The 22,263-nt window shown below is 47.8% G+C and overlaps 1 protein-coding gene across 1 annotated transcript in view; it reads right to left on the reverse strand.

Annotated features, from left to right (window-relative positions):
• Positions 1-298: 298 nt before the first annotated feature.
• LOC144507660 (dynein axonemal heavy chain 3-like) overlaps positions 299-22,263 on the reverse strand; it is a 459,789-nt gene continuing 437,824 nt past the window's right edge. The window contains exons 56-62 of the mRNA XM_078234817.1: positions 21,336-21,434; positions 19,722-19,904; positions 16,807-16,899; positions 16,060-16,233; positions 7,519-7,629; positions 5,279-5,339; positions 299-444 (exon numbers count right to left, since the gene is read on the reverse strand). Of these exons, the coding sequence (XP_078090943.1) occupies positions 299-444; positions 5,279-5,339; positions 7,519-7,629; positions 16,060-16,233; positions 16,807-16,899; positions 19,722-19,904; positions 21,336-21,434 (867 nt within the window). The remainder of the gene's footprint in view (positions 445-5,278; positions 5,340-7,518; positions 7,630-16,059; positions 16,234-16,806; positions 16,900-19,721; positions 19,905-21,335; positions 21,435-22,263) is intronic.

Raw genomic sequence — 22,263 nt, forward strand, 5'->3', positions numbered from 1 at the left:
GGTTAGTATCACACTCAGACATAGAAACACACCAAACAGAAATGGAAGAAATCACTTTGAAAGTATGGAGGTTCTGATTGAGATATTTCAAACACTCCTTCACACTGGAATAGGATGAACAATTATAAACATCCTGAAATTTACATCCATCTCTACAAAGAGAAAGCACACAGTTCTGGAAAACAAACATTGTTCTAAATCCGGATTCACGTTCCCACTGTATGGGGAGTATCGGCTGACTGTGCAGTGTATCCTGTGTGTGCTCTGTGATTGTAGTTGAGATGAAAGTGCACAATGATCAGTAATCAAGCTGACACAAGCAGGCCACTCCTCTGATAACCCAGTGATTCTGAGGCTGGTCAGATGGTAACTCAATGGTCAGAACGTAGTTGGTGGAATGACCGGTGGTGGAGAGATTCCCTCTCCGAACACTCGTCTTGTAAACTGTGGAACAAGGAATTGGAAATAAATCAGCCAGTCTGTCTCCGGACTTCAATAATAATATCCACACGACACTGTCGGTGTGGGGGAACAGTCTCTTCCAATACTTATAATTAGACAAGCAATTAGGAAGCTTTCATCAATTATAAATGAAAAGCCAATTTCCTCCGTTTGGCAATTTAGTAACGAGGATTCATCAAACAAATTACACCAACTCAGAGAAAATTGTAGCAATCACGTCTGGGGAGAGCGCGGGGCAGTGGGATAAGTTTGGGATTGATACAGGGCTATGGGGAGAGAGCGGGGCAGTGGGATTAGTTTGGGATTGATGCAGGGCTATGGGGAGAGTGGGGCAGTGGGATTAGTTTGGGATTGATGCAGGGCTATGGGGAGAGAGTGGGGCAGTGGGATTAGTTTGGGATTGATACAGGGCTATGGGGAGAGAGTGGGGCAGTGGGATTAGTTTGGGATTGATACAGGGCTATGGGGAGAGAGTGGGGCAGTGGGATTAGTTTGGGATTGATACAGGGCTATGGGGAGAGAGCGAGGCAGTGGGATTAGTGTGGGATTGATACAGGGCTATGGGGAGAGTGGGGCAGTGGGATTAGTTTGGGATTGATACAGGGCTATGGGGAGAGAGTGGGGCAGTGGGATTAGTTTGGGATTGATACAGGGCTATGGGGAAAGTGGGGCAGTGGGATTAGTTTGGGATTGATACAGGGCTATGGGGAGAGTGGGGCAGTGGGATTAGTTTGGGGATTGATACAGGGCTATGGGGAGAGAGAGGGGCAGTGGGATTAGTTTGGGGATTGATACAGGGCTATGGGGAAAGGGTGGGGCAGTGGGATTAGTGTGAGATTGATACAGGGCTATGAGGAGAGAGTGGGGCAGTGGGATTAGTGTGAGATTGATACAGGGCTATGAGGAGAGAGTGGGGCAGTGGGATTAGTGTGAGATTGATACAGGGCTATGGGGAGAGAGTGGGGCAGTGGGATTAGTGTGAGATTGATACAGGGCTATGGGGAGAGAGTGGGGCAGTGGGATTAGTGTGGGATTGGCCAGATACTAACTGGGCACTGTCCGAAATGTGCTACAGGGTGTACCAGACATTGCCAGGGTACCACCTGGGCGGACGTTGTGCATGACCCGCTCTGCTCGAATGCTGCATTTAAAAGTAAAAGTGAAGTTTATTTATTAGTCACAATTAAGGCTTACATTAACACTGCAATGAAGCTACTGTGAAATTCCCCAAGTTGCCACAGTCCAGCACCCGTTTGGGTCAATGCACCTAACCAGCATGTCTTTCAGACTGTGGGAGGAAACCGGAGCACCCTGGGGAAACCCACGCAGATATGGGGAGAACGTGCAAACTCCACACAGACAGTGAGTGGAGCAGTGGGATTAGTTTGGGATTGATACAGGGCTATCGGGAGAGAGCAAGGCAGTGGGATTAGTTTGGGATTGAAACAGGGCTCTGGGGAGAGAGTGGGGCAGTGGGATTAGTTTGGGATTGATACAGGACTATGGAGAGGGAGTGGGGCAGTGGGATTAGTTTGGGATTGACACAGGGCTATGGGGAGAGAGTGGGGCAGTGGGATTAGTTTGGGATTGATACAGGGCTATGGGGAGAGAGCGGGGCAGTGGGATTAGTTTGGGATTGATACAGGGCTATGGGGAGAGAGCGGGGCAGTGGGATTAGTTTGGGATTGATACAGGGCCATGGGGAGAGAGTGGGGCAGTGGGATTAGTTTGGGATTGATACAGGGCTATGGGGAGAAAGCGGGGCAGTGGGATTAGTTGGGGATTGATACAGGGCTATGGGGAGAGAGTGGGGCAGTGGGATTAGTTGGGGATTGATACAGGGCTATGGGGAGAGAGTGGGGCAGTGGGATTAGTTGGGGATTGATACAGGGCTATGGGGAGAGAGCGGGGCAGTGGGATTAGTTTGGGGATTGATACAGGATTATGGGGAGAAAGCTGGGCAGTGGGAATAGTTTGGGATTGATACAGGGCTATGGGGAGAGAGCGGGGCAGTGGGATTAGTTTGGGATTGATACAGGGCTATGGGGAGAGAGCGGGGCAGTGAGATTAGTTTGGGATTTATACAGGGCTATGGGGTGAAAGCTGGGCAGTGGGATTAGTTTGGGATTGATACAGGGCTATGGGGAGAGATCGGGGCAGTGGGATTAGTTTGGGATTGATACAGGGCTATGGGGAGAGAGCGGGGCAGTGGGATTAGTTTGGGATTGATACAGGGCTATGGGGAGAGAGCGGGGCAGTGGGATTAGTTTGGGATTGATTCAGTTCTATGGGGAGAGAGCGGGGCAGTGGGATTAGTTTGGGATTGATACAGGGCTATGGGGAGAGAGCGGGGCAGTGGGATTAGTTTGGGATTGATACAGGGCTATGGGGAGAGAGCGGGGCAGTGGGATTAGTTTGGGATTGATACAGGACTATGGCGAGAGAGCGGGGCAGTGGGATTAGTTTGGGATTGATACAGGGCTATGGGGAGAGAGCGGGGCAGTGGGATTAGTTTGGGATTGATACAGGGCTATGGGGAGAGAGCGGGGCAGTGGGATTAGTTTGGGATTGATACAGGGCTATGGGGAGAGAGCGGGGCAGTGGGATTAGTTTGGGATTGATACAGGGCTATGGGGAGAGAGCGGGGCAGTGGGATTAGTTTGGGATTGATACAGGGCTATGGGGAGAGAGCGGGGCAGTGGGATTAGTTTGGGATTGATACAGGGCTATGGGGAGAGAGCGGGGCAGTGGGATTAGTTTGGGATTGATACAGGGCTATGGGGAGAGAGCGGGGCAGTGGGATTAGTTTGGGATTGATACAGGACTATGGCGAGAGAGCGGGGCAGTGGGATTAGTTTGGGATTGATACAGGGATATGGGGAGAGAGCGGGGCAGTGGGATTAGTTTGGGATTGATACAGGGCTATGGGGAGAGAGCCGGGCAGTGGGATTAGTTTGGGATTGATACAGGGCTATGGGGAGGGAGCGGGGCAGTGGGATTAGTTTGGGATTGATACAGGGCTATGGGGAGAGAGCGGGGCAGTGGGATTAGTTTGGGATTGATACAGGGCTATGGGGAGAGAGCAGGGCAGTGGGATTAGTTTGGGATTGATACAGGGCTATGGGGAGAGAGCGGGGCAGTGGGATTAGTTTGGGATTGATACAGGACTATGGCGAGAGAGCGGGGCAGTGGGATTAGTTTGGGATTGATACAGGGCTATGGGGAGAGAGTGGGGCAGTGGGATTAGTTTGGGATTGATACAGGGCTATGGGGAGAGCGCGGGGCAGTGGGATTTGTGCAGTGTTGGCCAGACACTAACTGGGCACTGTCCAAAATGTGGTACAGGGGGTACCAGATATTGCCAGGGTCTTACCTGAGTGGAAGTTGTGCATGACCCACTCCGCTCGAATGCTGCATTTACCTGTGCTCCAACGTAGGTTTGCTTGCCAGGGGCACATGCGGGACACCAGTCAGGCTTTAACTGTCCCGCCCTCATCATATGGTGAATGGAGTTTTTCACAACGGGAGGGGAGGACTGTTTCTAGAATACCGGCCTGATAATGACATGTTAATGTATTCAAATGAAGCTTGTAACGTTGAATGTCACTGATAGAGAAGGGGGGCCAATCACGTCAGGTGTTCACATTGACGTAAACATCCCCCCACCTCAGATGTGAAGAGGAGTGGAAAATCCCGGCCCTTATCCCAAGCTCGGTATCCCCGCCTCTAACTGTATCCACTTCGCCCATATTGACATAGGCCCTGTTTGTGAACTGAAATCCCACTCACCTGATGAAGGGGCAGCGCTCCGAAAGCTTGTGGCTTGTGCTATCAAATAAACCTGTTGGACTTTAACCTGGTGTTGTGAGACTTCTTACTGTGTATCCACTTCCTCAGTCACTGTCTCAGGGTGAAGCAGACTGTTTCTCGTCTCCCCATGCTGTTTGTCCCACATTCTCACCATCAGCCAGGCTGCTTCATTCCATCTGTGTCAATGTTTGTCTCTTTACCTGGCTGTGCTCACCTGCTGGTGATACCTTTATCCATGTCTTTGTTCATTCGAAACTCATGTTTGTCTCCAGCCTCCCATTTTATACCATCAGAAATGTGAGCTTATCAAAAATCCGCTTCCTGTTAGCTGACACCAGATCCCAGTCACCCAACAGTCCTCTCCTTGCTGAAGTACACCATTTGTCCAGTCCCTTAAAATACCACATTCTCATAATTCAGCCTCCATGTCTTTGTCCCTCCTGAACTTGACTCCATCCTCCTGCCCAACAGATCCCCCTGAACGCTCTGCTGTGACTCAGGCCTATTGTCTATTCCCTCTCTGTTACACCAATGGCAGCCAGGCATTCAGGTGACTCAGAGCCAAACTCTGAACTCCGGAATCTCCTACATCTGCCTCAGCACCCCTCAAACCCTCCTTCAAACCCTCCCTCAAACCCTCCCTCAAACCCTCCTTCAAACCCTCCCTCAAACCCTCCCTCAAACCCTCCCTCAAACCCTCCCTCAAGCCCTCCCTCAAACCCTCCCTCAAACCCTCCTTCAAACCCTCCCTCAAACCCTCCCTCAAACCCTCCTTCAAACCCTCCCTCAAACCCTCCCTCAAACCCTCCTCTTTGACCAAGACTTTAGCGATTCTCCTGTGACTTCGTCCTTTGGTTCAGTAGTTATTTTGTGAGTTATGTCTGAGAGTGTCTGCCTATTTTTCTTTGTTAAAATATTTCTGTATAAAAGCAAGTTGTTATCAATAAAGATATTGTCATTACAGTGCAATGTTCTCAAGATTAGAATTAAAAATACACCATGTTACCTGGACATCCATAAACAGATTCTTCCTGAAATGATAATTTTTCACCTGGTTTGAGCCAAATCTGTTTGAGGGTTAAGGTTCAGTGCTGACAGATAGAGCAAGAAACTGTACCCAGGGGATGTGCCCGACCCAAAGACAGTCACACTGCAATCCCAACGTTATACTTGATACCTTCATGTCTACTGACATCCCCATATCCACCCCTGCCCAGATGCGAGGCGGCACGGTAGCACATTGGTTAGCACTGCTGCTTCACAACTCCAGGGTCCCAGGTTCGATTCCCGGCTCGGGAAACTGTGCGGAGTTTGCACATTCTCCTCGTGTCTGCGTGGGTTTCCTCTGGGTGCTCCGGTTTCCTCCCACAGTCCAAAGATGTGCGGGTTAGGTTGATTGGCCAGGTTAAAAATTGCCCCTTAGAGTCCTGGGATGCGTAGGTTAGTGGGATTAGCGGGTAAATTAGCGGGTAAAAAAAAAAGGGATGAGCGGGTAGGGCCTGGGTGGGATTGTGGTTGGTGCAGACTCGATGGGCCGAATGGCCTCCTTCTGCACTGTAGGGTTTCTATGATTTCCAGGCTAGCTGGTCCCTAGTCTTTGACTGATCCCAATTCCATAGGAGCTGCTCTGAAATCTGTGAAATACACTGTCTGATCTCACTTGACCAAGTCCCACCATTCCCTGTGAATCATTTTGAATTTTGATATAAGCAGTGAAACACGTTGATCTTATCCACTGATAGGGAGCCACGATGTGGAGATGCCGGCGTTGGACTGGGGTGGGCACAGTAAGAAGTCTCACAACACCAGGTTAAAGTCCCACAGGTTTATTTGGAATCACGAGCTTTCGGAGCACTTCCCTCAGGTGAAGGAGCAGCGCTCCAAAAGCTCATGATTCCAAATAAACCTGTTGGACTTTAATCTGGTGTTGTAAGACTTCTTACTGATAAGGGGAAGAGACTCCTCCCGACTGATTTCTGAAGGTGAGCTGTCAGGAGACAGGTGTTCTCAGGGTGGCACGGTGGCACAATGGTTAATGCTGCTGCTTCACAGCGCCAGGGACCCGGATTCAATTCCCAGCTTGGGTCACTGTCTGTGCGGAGTCTGCACATCCTCCCCGTGTCTGCGTGGGTTTCCTCCGGGTGCTCTGGTTTCCTCCCACAGTCCAAAAGACATGCTGGCTAGGTGCATTGGCCATGCTAAATTCTCTCTCAGTGTATCCAAACAGGCCCCGGAGTGTGGCAACTAGGGGATTTTCACAGTAACTTCATTGCAATTTGTGACACTAATAAGTAAACTTAAGCAGAGCAACTTGTCAGACTCAGAACTGAGGATCAGGGCAGGGTGATCACCAGTCAGGGGGGCTGTGGTTGGGAAAGGGATTGCAAATGTGGAGGGTAGAGTCCTGGGACAGCAGTGGCCTCGGTTCCTTTTGTGGATGCTGGGGTTTCTCTCCCACCAATAGGATTGACTGCTTACTTTTCCGACATCTATACTCATGGACAAGCTAGTCATTTACTTCACAGGAGCCTGGTACCAACGATCTGTCAGCGCAGTGACAGGCTTTAACATTGAGGCAGCACTCGTTCAAATGCCTGGCAATGACCATCTCCACCAGAGAGAGAACCTAGCCATCTCCTCTTGGCAGTAGCATTGTTAAACTCTGCACCATCAATATCTTGAGGGTTACCATTCACCACAAACTGAACTGGACAAACGCAATATTTTGTCTTTTTAATTCTTTCACAGGATGTGGGTGTCACTGGCTTGGCCCTTCAGGTGGTGAGCTGCCTTCTTGAACTGCTGCAGTCCCTAAGGTGTAGATACATCCACTGTGCTGTTTGGGAGGGAATTCCAGGATTTTGACCCAGCCACAGTGAAGGAACAGTGATATATTTCCAAGCCAGGATGGCGAGAAATTTGGAGATGATCTGTTGGAGAGTTGGTACAGACTCAATGGGCTGAATGGCTTCCTTCTGCACTGTAGGGATTCGATGAATCTGTTAGCATGAGACCGATTAGGAAATATTTCACTCTAATCATTACCGAACTCCTGGAGCTCTCTCTATTCCAGCACCTTCACTGGAGGGACTGTAGCTCATCTCCTCCTCAAGGGTAATATAGATAATGGTCCTGCCAGCAATACCACACGTCTGACAGATAACAAAGGGATCGGTGCATTAGCTTGTCTTAACTAAACTCGGAAACATTTACAAATGTGCTTCAAACAATCAAAGGTCAGGATACGATTGGTAGATTATCATAGAGAACTTTAGGAAGAGATTCTCCAATCCTGTGCTTCTTGCGATCCCATTGTGCTCCTTCCATGTAAAGACCATTGATATAAACTCCATCTATCTAAAGATGAAAAGAAAATAATAATAAAATGTTAATTACTATCTGTCACAAGAATTTTTTTTTCGATAATGCACATAACATTCCATGTTTAAATATCCATGGAACTGGACTGAAAAGTTTCAACTTTGTAGACTGGTCACGCGAGAACGTGATGACATGGGTACAATAGAGGTCATGTGGGGAGCGTAGGGGGTTATCCCTGGGAGAACGGGCAGAGCACAAATACTGGATGTAGCTGTTGAGTCTCGCAATATACTACCTTTCTTGGGAGTCCTTGATGTCGGTGATTTAAGGAACCCTCAACATTCTAGATGCTGTCTGGAGTTGGCAGCATGGCACAAGGACTTTGCCACATCAACCTACTCATCTTTATTGAAAATATTGCGGGTAGTTGGGAAAAGCTCCAGAAGGAGTGGTGCATTTACTACGGTGTTGTACTCTCTGACAAGGCACATCAAGTTAATAAAGGTACAGACGTTTACCCTCCTAAACCTCACAGTCCCGAGGCCATCACAAAATTTGAGTCATTTATTTTTCCAGACAGACACCGAGAAAATCCAGAGAAAATCCAAGAGCATTTGTTTCCTGGTAAAAAACCTAATCCTTGATAGACATGCCTTCAATTCAATGACCAGAAATCAGATAAGTCAACACAATCTTACAGAGCCACCCTAAACGTACTGATAGCGAAATGTGCATTTGGAACTGTGACATAATCAGGGATCGAATAGTTTGTGGCATTCATAACAATTTAGTCTGCAAGCAGCTGCTGCGGGAGAAAGATTAATGTTACAAGAAGCCATAAATACCTGTATATTAAACAATAATCTGAGAAACAAAGCAGAGGTTTTAGACAGGTGTTATGTATTTAAAGCAGTCGTATCTCTGTTGGTATAACATCACATGACCTGGAATGAGATAAGCAGAGGGACCCGTGGGCTCTTGAGGCTTTTCCATCCTGGACCTGGAGCAAGCAACATCTCCGAAATAAACCTAAATCGTATTTGAGTTAAACACACACGTGTGGAACCTCATTACTCTTCTCTTTGCTGCAATTCAATATTTAACAAGTATTGAAGTATTGTTAAGTATTGAATTGCAACAAAGGAATCTAGTGACGAGAGTTGGAGAATTTAAAAAAAAAATTTGACCAGATTCGAGGAAACAAATTCAGTATTTTGGATTAAAAGGACAATCGAAGACAAGGAGAAGAAACTTCTAATGCACGACAAAAAGGTTCAGAAAAAAAAACACCCGTAAGCAAGAAAGAAAGGTTAAACTTGCCGTTAAATAAAGCAGGCAGGCCTCCAAGCTGCAGAGACCATGCACATCTCGTGGTGAAGCAAAACGGACTGCAGGCACGGTGACTCAAGGACAGAAAAATATGTCTGAGAGATCTTATAGAGCCACTACTCAGGAAAGAGGAAAAATTCCAGGCAAAAGGAAATTGTTGCATTGTTAATTAGAGAGACCTCTCGCCTTGTACAAGGAAGAGGGGGAAACTGAAGAAAGTATAAAACTCAGGAGCCAATAACCAAAAATGGTAGAAAAAGGTAGTGCCAGGAATGTATGTGTTGAAGATTGTGAGACTTGGGACTTATATGAAGAAAGATTCCAATATTATCTCCAAGCAAATCAAGTGCCGGGTGACCTAAAGGTTGTAACATTTCACAGTTTGGTAGGATGTAAAACTTCTACATAACTGCAAAGTCTAATCCATCTCACAAAGCCAGGAGTTAAAACCTACGACAAACTGACAAAGGTCTCAGAGGAGCATTTCTCACCAAGACCACTTGTTATTGCAGAAGGTTTAAGTTTCACCTCCAAAGCCAGGAGGAACAGCTTGTGGCAACCTTATAAAAGTTAGTTAAATATTACCAATTTGGTGCGGCGCTTGTTGATACTCTTCATGATAGGCTGGTATGTGGGCTCCGGAATGAAGCTATTCAGCTGCTCACTGACCCTGAAATCAGCAGTGGACACTACAGTGTCAGTGAAACTTTTCATAGAATAGAATCCCTACAGTGCAGAGGCCATTTGGCCCATTGTGTCTGTACCGACTCTCTGACACAGCATCCCACCCAGCCCGATTTGTGTAACCCCATATATTTACCCCACTAATTTCCCCTAACCTACACATCTTGGGACACCAAAGGAGCAATTTAGCATGGCCAATCCACCTAACCTGCACATCTTTGGAGTGTGGGAGGAAACCGGAGCACCCGGGGAGAACGTGCAAACTCCACACAGAGGCTGGAATTGAACTCGGGTCCTTTGCACTGTGAGGCAGCAGTGCTGACCACTGGGCTGACTGGAGCTGGCTGCTAAAGAGGCTTCAGCGATAGGAGTTGGGGAGAACATCTACAAAATGGAGACAGCTAGAAATAAATCTGCAGAATTACAAGTCTGTCACTGATGTGCACAAGCTGAACACTCAGCGAGGAATGCTGGAGTGGCGAAAAAAAGAATTGTGGGAAAAGGGAGCCATATTATGGGAAATGTTAGGGGGAAGTTTTTCACACAGAGGGTGGTGGGCGAGTGGAATCGGCTGCAGTCAGTGGTGGTGGAGGCAAACTCAATAGGGTCTTTTAAGAGACTCCTGGATGAGTGCATGGGGCTTAATAGGGTGGAGGGTTATAGGTAGGTCTAGAAGATAAGGATATGTTCGGCACAACTTGTGGGGTCGAAGGGCCTGTTTTGTGCTGTCGTTTTCTATGTTTCTATATTGCCAAAGCCTGCTGGACACGGCAAACCTCCCCTATACCAAAGATGTGCAAGAGAAAGAACATATTAAAGTCCGCAAGAATAATCTATAAGATGGCAGGCAAAGATGAAGACACCTTAGAAGATAGTGTGCCAAGGCAAGTTGAAGAGGGTCCACATTGAGAGTAATGGATAATGGGGACAGTGTAGGATCCCCCCCCCCGCCCCCCCCACTTCACTGGGAGTGGTTCACTCCAGCAGGGTTTACTACTGCTCCCCACAAATGGGGAACATAGAACATAGAAAAGCTACAGCACAAACAGGCCCTTCAGCCCACAAGTTGCGCCAAACATGTCCCTACCTACTAGACTTACCTATAACCCCCTATCTTACTAACTTCCATGAACTTATCCAAAAGTCTCTTAAAAGACCCTATCGCATCCGCCTCCACCACCACTACCGGCAGCCGATTCCACGCACCCACCACCCTCTGAGTGAAACACTTACCCCTAACATCTCCTCTGTACCTACTCTCCAACACCCTAAACCTGTGACCTCTTGTGGTAACCATTTCAGCCATGGGTAAAAGCCTCTGAGAATCCACTCTATCAATACCCCTTAACATCTTATACACCTCTATCAGGTCACCTCTCATCCTTCGCCTCTCCAAGGAGAAAAGACCTAGCTCTCTCAACCTATCCTCATAAGGCATGCCTCCTAATCCAGGCAACATCCTTGTAAATCTCCTATGCACCCTTTCTATGGCTTCCACATCCTTTCTGTAATGAGGCGACCAGAACTGGGCACAGTACTCCAGGTGGGGTCTGACCAGGGTCCTATACAGCTGCAGTATTATCTCCCGATTTCTAAACTCAATTCCTCTATTGATGAAGGCCAGTATTCCATACGCCTTCTTAACCACAGCCTCCACCTGCGACGCTGCTTTGAGCGTCCTATGAACCCGGACCCCAAGATCCTTCTGATCTTCCACACTGCCAAGCATCTTACCCTTAATATTATATTCTTTCATCCTATTTGACCTGCCAAAATGAACCACCACACACTTAGCTGGGTTGAAGTCCATCTGCCACTTCTCCGCCCAGTCTTGCATCTTATCTATGTCTTGTTGCAACTGCTGACATCCCTCTACACTATCCACAACCCCACCAACCTTTGTGTCATCAGCAAACTTGCTAACCCATCCTTCCACTTCTTCATCCAGGTCATTTATAAAAATCACAAAGAGTAAGGGTCCCAGAACAGATCCCTGGGGCACTCCACTGGTGACCGACCTCCATGCAGAATATGACCCATCTACAACCACTCTTTGCCTTCTGTGGGCAAGTCAGTTCTGAATCCACAAAGCAATGTCCCCTTGTATCCCATGCCCCTTCACTTTCTCAATGAGCTTTGCATGGGGAACGTTATCAAACGCCTTGCTGAAATCCATATAAAGCACATCTACCGATCTTCCCTCGTCTATGTGTCTCGTTACATCTTCAAAAAATTCAATTAGGCTCGTAAGGCATGATCTGCCTTGGACAAAGCCGTGCTGGCTATTTCTGACCATACTATTCCTCTCCAGATGTTCATAAATCCTGCCTCTCAGTATCTTCTCCATCAACTTACCAACCACTGAGGTTAGACTCACCGGTCTATAATTTCCCGGGCTATCTCTTCTCCCTTTCTTGAATAACGGAACCACATCCGCCATCCTCCAATCCTCCGGAACCTCTCCCGTCTCCATTGATGACGCAAAGATCATCGCCAGAGACTCAGCAATCTCTTCCCTCGCCTCCCACAGTAACCTGGGGTACATCCCATCCGGTCCCGGCGATTTATCTAACTTGATGCTTTTCAAAAGCTCCAACACATCCTCTTTCCTAATGCCCACATGCTCAATCTTCTCAGTCCACTGCAAGTCTGCACTGCAACTACCAAGATCCTTTTCCACTGTGAATACTGAGGCAAAGTATTCATTGAGTACCTCTGCTATTTCTACCGGTTCTATACAGACTTTCCCACCGTCACATTTTATAGGTCCTACTCCTTCACATCTTATCCTCTTGCTCTTAACATAAGAGGAACAGGCAGTCCTACCCTGCTGTAGGGAAGAGAGGCCACTGAGGATCCCCAAGAGATCAGAGGGGTGCTCCTTGGGCAGTGTCAGCCTGGCACCCTGACACTACTCAAGGGGCACCATGGCACTGCCCACCAGGAATCCAGCAATGCCAAGGAGGTGGGGCCAGAGGGGGTGGGGCGTCCCACTGCCACACTGCACTGGAATTGCAGGCAGAGGTAGGGAACAGGCGATCGGGGCTGGCCATCCAGGTTGGGGGGGGTTTTGGGGCTGTCTGGACTGCGGGGAGGGGGCAGGACCTTTGGGGGTTCGAGGTTAGGGCTGGTGGTTGGGGAGGGATTGGGACATTGGGGCTGGCCAGTGAGGGGGTGGGGGCAAGACATTAGGCTGGCCAGCGATCTGGAGGCCAGCAATGAGGGGCATGCACTGATCTCCGTGCTGACAGATTGGTGCATGCGCAGTGGCCTGCTCAGTGCTATGCTGCCGGCCTCTCCAGTGGGGTCGCCCCCCCTATATTCCAGAGTGAATCCCGCTGAGGCACTCTGTAAGTGTCGGAGATTCGTTCTGGAAATCACGCTAAAAAGACCAGCGGGATTTACTCCCATTTTCCCACAAATTGGGAACTGATGTGGGAAATTTCTAATGAATCAATAAGGGTTTCAGACAGTAGACATTAAGACACTGACAGAATTACTAGCAAAGAGTTAAATAATTCTTAAAACAAGATTAAAAACTAACAAGAGAATAGGTTACACACATGTGAATGCAGTAAGAGAATTAAACAAGTAATTATGATTTAAAACATATGTGCTGATATTTTAAATATATTTTAAGTATTGTTTGAATTATTGTTTACTTATGCCAAAGGCAAGTTACTGCAAGGTAAAGGTGAATAGTTCAGAGCCAAAATCCTGGGAACCCTGTAGTTAGCAAAATTCATATCAGAATGTTTCTTATGTGTGAACACATATTGCAACAATATGAATAGGTGTATTCAATTGTCCAGACTTAGGAAGGAACCATGCCTGGGCACTGGATCATGTGTCTATCTAGTTTGGCAATGATCCGGTGGGAACATCCACTTTGACCACTATAGTGAGCGTCTAGGTAAACTGGCAACAGGGAAGTTACTTTAGCTAAAATGGGAGTTAGCGTCCAGATTTAATAGACAATTGAGGTATCATTATGTTGGATGGTAAAATGCAATTGACTGAGGTGCATGACAGGGATTATTATTGATATGGGCGGCACGGTGGCACAGTGGATAGCACTGCTGCCTCACAGTGCCAAAGACCCAGGTTCAATCCCCGGCTTGGGTCACTGTCTGTGTGGCGTTTACACGTTCTCCCCATGTCTGCATGGATTTCCTCCGGGTGCTCTGGTTTCCTCCCACAGTCCAAAGATGTGCAGGTTAGGTTGATTGGCCATGCTAAATTGACCCTAGTGTCAGGGGGATTAGCAGGGTAAATATGCCAGGTTACAGGTATAGGGCCAGGGTGGGATTGTGGTCGGTGCAGACGTGATGGGATGAACGGCCTCCCTGGGCACTGTAGGGATTCTATGCTTTTATGTGTATATTAACTGTGATTGAATTTCAGCTAATGTAAGGCAGGAAGGATTGATAAGAAAAGCTATAATTGACCTGTTTAGAATTGTAAAGATCAATTTCTGCCCCACCACCAAAATAGACCCCACCAGTCTCGCAGCAGACACAGGAATTCATCAGGCGAATGAGGCTGCAGGAGTTCTTCCACAAACCCCAAGAGGCCAACAACGAACACAATGAGACAGCCAATGAACCGGAACAGCCGACAGAGAGACCCGCAGTGCAACCGAAGAGGAAAGAGTCGAATTGGATTCCTCCGGAAGGCCACTGCCCTCGACTTGACATGTATGTCCAAGCCGTCAGGAGGTGCGTCAACACCAGATTCATCAGCCGCACTCACAAGACAGCCCCGAACATCACCCAAGCACAACGTAACGCCATCCACGCTCTCAAGACCAACCGCAACATTGTCATCAAACCAGCAGACAAAGGAGGGGCCATCGTCATACTGAACAGAACGGATTACTGCAAAGAAGTGTACCGACAACTGAACAACGAGGAACACTACAGACAGTTACCCGCAGATCTGACCAAAGAACACACCCGTCAACTCAACAGACTGATCAAGACATTTGATCCAGACCTTCAGAGCACCCTCCGTGCTCTCATCCCACGTACTCCCTGCATTGGAGATCTCTACTGCCTCCCGAAGATACACAAGGCAAACACACCCGGCCGTCCCATCATATCGGGCAATGGGACCCTGTGCGAGAACCTCTCCAGCTACGTCAAGGGCATCCTGAAACCCATTGTACAAAGAACCCCCAATTTTTGTCGCGACACTACGGACTTCCTACAGAAACTCAGCACACATGGAGCAGTTGAACCAGGAGCACTCCTCGTCACAATGGATGTCTCGGCACTCTACACCAGCATCCCCCACGACGATGGCATTGCTGCAGCTGCCTCAGTACTCAACGCCGACAACTGCCAGTTTCCAGATGCAATTTTACAACTCATCCGCATCATCCTGGACCACAATGCTGGTTAAATAAAATTCCGTCTTTGGGTCAGAAATACCGGCTTTGTGAGTCTTGTTGCGGGCAACACGGTGGCACAGTGGTTAGCACAGGCTGCCTCACAGCGCCGGAGACCCGGGTTCGATTCCCGGCTTGGGTCACTGTCTGTGTGGAGTTTGCACATTCTCCCCGTGTCTACATGGGTTTCCTCCAGGTGCTCTGGTTTCCTCCCACAGTTCAAAGGTGTGCAGGTCGGGTGCATTGGCCATGTTAAATTCTCTCTCAGTGTACCTGAACGGGTGCCGGAATTTGGCGACTAGTGGATTTTCACAGTAACTTCATTTCAGTGTTAATGTAAGCCTACTTGTGACACTAATAAGTAAACTTTTAAACTTTACTTGTATTGTCTTTGGCTTTTCCTGACAGTACTGGTCACCTTGGGTATCCCAAAAACAGGGACTTAGAACTTTTTTGGGAGAATCCTGGCCCAAGTATTTTCTCTGTTGGCTGGACGGCTGGTTTGTGACGCAGAGCGACACTAACAATGTGGGTTCAATTCCCACACCAGCTGAGGTAATTCATAAAGGCCCCACTTTCTCAGCCTTGCCCCTTGCCTGAGGTGTGGTGATCCTCAGGTTAAATCACCACCAGTCAGTCTCTCCCTCAAAGGGGAGAGCAGCCTATGGTCATCTGGGACAAGGGAGACTTTAGTTTATCTCGATGTACCTGGACATATCCTAGTCAAGAAATGGGATTCAGGGTTATTCGAAATCAGAATGGGAGGATAGGTGTGTTGGAAACACCAAAAACCTCCATTTGGTGAAAGTGGAGGTGAAGGTGGAATCTCTCATGGTATCAGTGGAGACTTGTCATACTGAGGGAATCTGAGCAATGTGCCCAATACTGATTGCATATCAGGCTGATCTCTGAAAGATGAAGATAGGTGACAAAGTCATCATTTGCCATGAACCATGAAGAATATACCGAGTGAACCAAGTTTCAGACGGACAGTTGTGAGGTGAAAATGGCAGGATGGAGGGTGGTGTTTGTACGGTAATGTGTGGTTAGAAAACGTGTCTTACCGGTGGAGCTGGCATGTCATAACTCTGGTTGGTCACATCGAACTGGAAGCCGAGATGATCTATCGGAATTCGGTATTTCCTGGCGTAGTTTTGGAGAACACCGGTTAGGAAGCTCTGAGTGAAGTATAACCCAGAGAGCCAGAAGACAATCGGGGTTCCATTATCAATCCAACTCTGAAATAGGTCAGAACAATAGACAGATTAAATAAAGATATGAAATAACAGCACAGGGCCATCTGCCCCAGCTTGTTCAGTTTGGCTTCAACTGAGCCTTGGCATTTGTTCCCCTATTAACACATTCTGCAACTTACCTTTTGCCACCATTGGCACACTTCAGTCCTTAATGGCACCATTACACCCGCTTTGTCTTGTATCCATGACATTTTAGTCAATCTCTCCTCAACTCTGACCTATCCCTGATCATTCTTCCCCAACCCACTCTCCAACTATATAATTGATCACATTTCTATCCCTCTTCCGCTCAAAACTATGGACTTGAAACATTAACTCTATTTCTCTCCCCACAGATGCTGCCAGACCTGCCGATCCTGCATTTTTTGTTTTTATGCTTGTATTTAGAGAGTATTCTGAATGTAGAAAACTTGCCCAATGAAAGGCACAGGAATATTTTCACACACAAACTGATATGGAGACAAGAGGTGATATTATAGAGTTAGGGTTGAGTTGTAGAGGTTTATGAAGAGAATTCTAGAGGTAGATTCACTTACAAAGATTATTTCTCTGTACCTGAAAGAATTGAATTCTGGACAGAAGGTCAGTGATGTAACTGCCCAGTGGCTTCAGTGACGGGTAGGATTTTGCTGACCACAATGAGGGAACCTGTGAAATAAAAGCATCGATTAAATTCAGAGTGAAATGATGCACACCACACAGACTCACCAAACTGTCTCCATTATCCATTATTCACAATGTGGACCCTACACTGTCTCCATTATCCATTACTCTCAATGTGGACCGCACACTGTCCCCATTATCCATTACTCTCAATGTGGGCCGCACACTGTCCCCATTATCCATTACTCTCAATGTGGGCCGCACACTGTCCCCATTATCCATTACTCTCAATGTGGGCCGCACACTGTCCCCATTATCCATTACTCTCAATGTGGGCCGCACACTGTCCCCATTATCCATTACTCTCAATGTGGACCCTACACTGTCCCCATTATCCATTACTCTCAATGTGGACCCTACACTGTCCCCATTATCCATTACTCTCAATGTGGGCTGCACACTGTCCCCATTATCCATTACTCTCAATGTGGACCCTATACTGTCCCCATTATCCACAATGTGGACCCTACACTGTCTCCAATATCTACAATGTGGACCGCACACTGTCTCCATTATCCATTACTCTCAATGTGGACCCTATACTGTCCCCATTATCCATTATTCACAATGTGGACCCTACACTGTCTCCAATATCTACAATGTGGACCGCACACTGTCTCCATTATCCATTGCTCTCAATGTGGACCCTACACTGTCGACGAGCTACACTGCTGCTCTAAGAAATTGTCTCAAAAACACTCTATGAACTCACCTCCGAGACTGCCTGATTTGTCCAATCTATTTGTAGATTACAATCAACTATGATTATAGCCGTACCTTTCTCACAAGCCCTTATTCTTGTGGCATATTGTCACTATTAGGGAACCTATAAGCTACTTCCACAAGTGACTTCTTAGCTTTACCATTTCTCATCCCAACCCAAACTGACTTTCTGTTGATCTTTAAAATTCAGGTTATTAAACTCTGGTACAAACATCATCCTTCATTCACAGAGCTCCCCCGTTCACCTTTGCCTTACTTCCTGTCCTTCTGAAATATCATGTACTCTTGAATATTTAGGAACCTTATTTTCTCATCTTGCAGCTATGTCTCTGTCATAATTTATTCATTTATAAATTGTTGATAAATATTTATTTCTATTTGAGCTGCTAATTCACCTGTTTTGTTATGAATGCTACACGTTGGAACAGCACCCATGAATCGTTTTGACCCATGGTCATCGCCATAGATTTTTAAAAATTCATTCATGGGATGTGGGTGTTGCTGCTGAGCCAGCGTTTATTGCTCGTCCCTAACTGCCCTTGAACTGAGGCCATTTAAGAGTCAACCACAATGCTGTGGATTGTAGTCACGTGTAGGCCAGACCAGGTAAGGACGGCAGATTTCCTTTCCTAAAGGATGTTAGTGAACCAGATGGGTTTTTCCGACAATGGTTTCATGGTCATCTGTAGAATTTTAATTCCAGATTTTTTTCTTGAATTCGAATTCCACCATCTGCCGTGGCGGGATTCGAACCCGGGTCCCTAGGACATTACCCTGGGTTTCTGGATTGCTCCCCCAGAAGTGACTAGAATGGTTGACGAGGGAAGGCCCGTGGATGTCGTCTATATGGACTTTAGTAAAGCGTTTGACAAAGTCCCTCGTGGTAGGTTGGTGAAAAAGGTTGGATCTCATGGGATAAAGGGGGAGGTGGCTAGATGGGTGGAGAACTGGCTTGGTCACAGAAGACAGAGGGTGGTAGTGGAAGGGTCTTTTTCCGGCTGGATGCCTGTGACTAGTGGTGTTCCGCAGGGCTCTGTATTGGGACCTCTGCTGTTTGTGATTTATATAAACGATCTGGAAGAAGGTGTAACTGGGGTGATCAGTAAGTTTGCGGACGACACAAAAATGGCTGGATTTGCAGATAGTGAGGAACATTGTCCGAGGCTACAGAAGGATATAGATAGGCTGGAAATTTGGGCAAAGAAATGGCAGATGGAGTTCAATCCTGATAAATGCGAAGTGATGCATTTTGGTAGAACTAACGTAGGGGGGAGCTATACGATAAATGGCAGAACCATAAAGGGTGTAGATACGCAGAGGGACCTGGGTGTGCAAGTCCACAGATCCTTGAAGGTGACGTCACAGGTGGAGAAGGTAGTGAATAAGACAGATTGCATGCTTGCCTTTATAGGACGGGGCATAGAGTATAAAAGTTGGGGTCTGATGTTGCAGTTGTATAGAACGTTGGTTCGGCCGCATTTGGAATACTGCGCCCAGTTCTGGTCGCCACACTACCAGAAGGACGTGGAGGCTTTAGAGAGAGTGCAGAGGAGGTTTACCAGGATGTTGCCTAGTATGGAAGGGCTTAGTTATGAGGAGAGATTGGGTAAACTGGGGTTGTTCTCACTGGAAAGATGGAGGATGAGGGGTGACCTAATAGAGGTGTATAAAATTATGAAAGGCATAGATAGGGTGAACAGTGGGAAGCTTTTTCCCAGGTCGGTAGTGACGTTCACGAGGGGTCATAGGTTCAAGGTGAGGGGGGGAGGTTTAACACGGATATCAGAAGGATGTATTTTACACAGAGGGTGGTGGGGGCCTGGAATGCGCTGCCGGGCAAGGTGGTGGAGGCGGACACACTGGGCACGTTTAAGACTTATCTAGATAGCCACATGAACGGAGTGGGAATGGAGGGATACAAAAGAACGGTCTAGTTTGGACCAGGGAGCGGCGCGGGCTTGGAGGGCCGAAGGGCCCGTTCCTGTGCTGTATTGTTCTTTGTTCAATAGAAATGAACACTAGGAGGGAAGCCTAGGTCCGATATCATCCATTCTCCAAGATCTCCAAGAGTCATAATGCCTCACCTTGCCTACAATAATACTGCTGAACATATCCTCCAGCTGACTCGACATCAGAATGAGACCTCGAATAGCTTTATTGATGTCTCTTAGACTGCTTCTGATGATGGATATCAGACGGTTAAAGTGAAGCAGCTCCTGTACCAGCACTGTGTTCATTGACTCACCGTACTTGGTCGGGAATTTATTCTGTAAATTTAACAGAAATATTAATCTGATGCAGTGAGAGATCAGTAAGAGAAATAGGGAGGGAAAGAGTAAAACATGATTATAACTGAGGGTAGTAACCACCCCCACCCCGCAGGACCGCAGCCCTCCCCCACCCCGCAGCCCCCCCCCCCCCACCCCCACCTTCACCCTCATCTAGTTTGTGGTCTCCAAAATGAGGCTTGCCTCACCTTCAATTTTCTGTACTTTTTGCTGCCAGATTGATAGCGATGCTTCATATTGACTGGTCTTCCTTGATCTCAGCAAATGAGCTTTGTGAAAGAGCAGGCTTTTTTTGCCCTCCTCAGCCCTGGGTTCAAGTTGCCCCTTTTCTCATCAATAACCACACCTTGTTGCTGGCTCAGGCTACCTGGCTATAGCCCGGCCTCAGGTTGCCCAGCACTCCTCAGTCTTGCCCTCAGGATTAAACCCCTGCTGCTGCTCCCCTTGACTCTGACAACCTCTGCTGGCCTGGCTGCTGCCTCAGGCTACCTGCCTATCTGACCTCTCATTTCCCTCAGTTGCTCAGCCCACCTCAGTGCCTGGCAGGGGAGAGTTGAGCCACCCTGCTGCTCTGACCACCCTCATCCTTGCGCCTCACCTTGAGCACTGCTTGACGATGACCTTGTGCTGGATCACTGGCTCTCTGCCTGGCTATCTGACCTCCTCGGCCTCTTGGCCCTGAGTCAGAAATTGCTGCTGTTATTTTATACTTTAGGTTGCTGGCCCACCCCCTTCAGCCCTGGCCTGGGGGCCGAGAGTCGCTCTGCTGCTCCCCTTGACAACCTCTGGCCAGCGCCTGCCCTCCTTGCTTGGCCCTTTGCAGGGTCACATTCCCAAGGGAAGCTGGATGATCTTGCTGTTGGCTCAGACTGCCTGCCTGGCTATCTGACCTCCTTGACACTGGCTCAGAAACCTGGGCTGTTCCAAATCACCAAAATCTCAATGATCTCGGACAGTTTTCCTGCTCTAACAGGACTTGATCAATCAGAGGCCGATGTTGCTTTGTATTGCCTGCTGATAGGTCCTCAGAGCCACCAGCCATCATGGGCCCCCCCCTCTCATAGGTTGGATCCCTCTATGCCCACTCACGGTAAGTCTGCCTCTCCCTCTGGGAAAACCCAGTTTCAGTGAGAAACACCTTGTGTCACTGCCTCTGAAACATGATCAAAGGGCCCTGTGTTTCTCACAGTTGGGATTCTCACATGTAGGGATATGGGGGTAGGGCCTGGGTGGGATTGTGGTCAGTGCAGACTCGATGGGCCGAATGGCCTCTTTCTGTGCTGTAGGGTTTCTAAGATTTCTAAGATTTTTAAGTCATTCTGCACAACAAAATTCAGAGCACTCTCAATAAACAGAGTAAAATCACAAAGCATAATATTTCAGCCTTATTGATGTGGGCTTATCTCTCACCATTACATCCTCAGTGTCAAAGTCAAGTGGGATTTTGGATAGAATGTCTGTTGCCAGCTCCTGCACAATCTCAGATGATGATCTAACACCTCCGTTTACCTGGAGGAAAGAAACAGTTTGAAATTCAGAAATGATTGTGGGTGCCCAGATCATTGTTAAAATCATTCCTGTTGCCTGACATTCAAACAGCCTCCGTGTGAAACATTGCAATGTTTAGTTGCCGTAAACTGACTCTTTGCATTGTGTATTCCTGCACTGTTTATGTTCTGAATGTTACAGACTAACTGAGCTGAGCCCTGTACAGATCTCTCGGAGTGAATGAAGGAGGCTACAGACCAATGAAACATTTCAGTTAGCTCTTCTGGAAAAAGCCAGAGGTATTATAATACTCGCAGAGCTGAGATGTACGAGGCAGGTTTTTTACACAGAGAGTGGTGGGTGCCTGGAACTTGCTGCCGGGGAGGTAGTGGAAGCGGATACGGTAGTGACTCTTAAGGGATGTCTGGACAAATACATGAACAGGATGGGAATCATAGAATCATAGAAACCCTACAGTGCAGAAAGAGGCCATTTGGCCCATCGAGTCTGCACCGATCACAATCCCACCCAGGCCCTACCCCCATATCCCTACATATTTACCCGCTAATCCCTCTAACCCACACATCTCAGGACACTAAGGGGCAATTTTAGCATGGCCAATCAACCTAACCCACACATCTTTGGACTGTGGGAGGAAACCGGAGCACCCGGAGGAAACCCACGCAGACACGAGGAGAATGTGCAAACTCCACACAGACAGTGACCCAAGTCGGGAATCGATCCCAGGTCCCTGGAGCTGTGAAGCAGCAGTGCTAACCACTGTGCTACCGTGCCGCCCCAAATAGAGGGAATAGAGGGATATGGTCCCCATAAGGGTAGGGGGTTTTAG

The sequence above is a fragment of the Mustelus asterias genome, chromosome 19 (genome assembly GCF_964213995.1).
Source record: "Mustelus asterias chromosome 19, sMusAst1.hap1.1, whole genome shotgun sequence".
Lineage (NCBI taxonomy): Eukaryota > Metazoa > Chordata > Chondrichthyes > Carcharhiniformes > Triakidae > Mustelus > Mustelus asterias.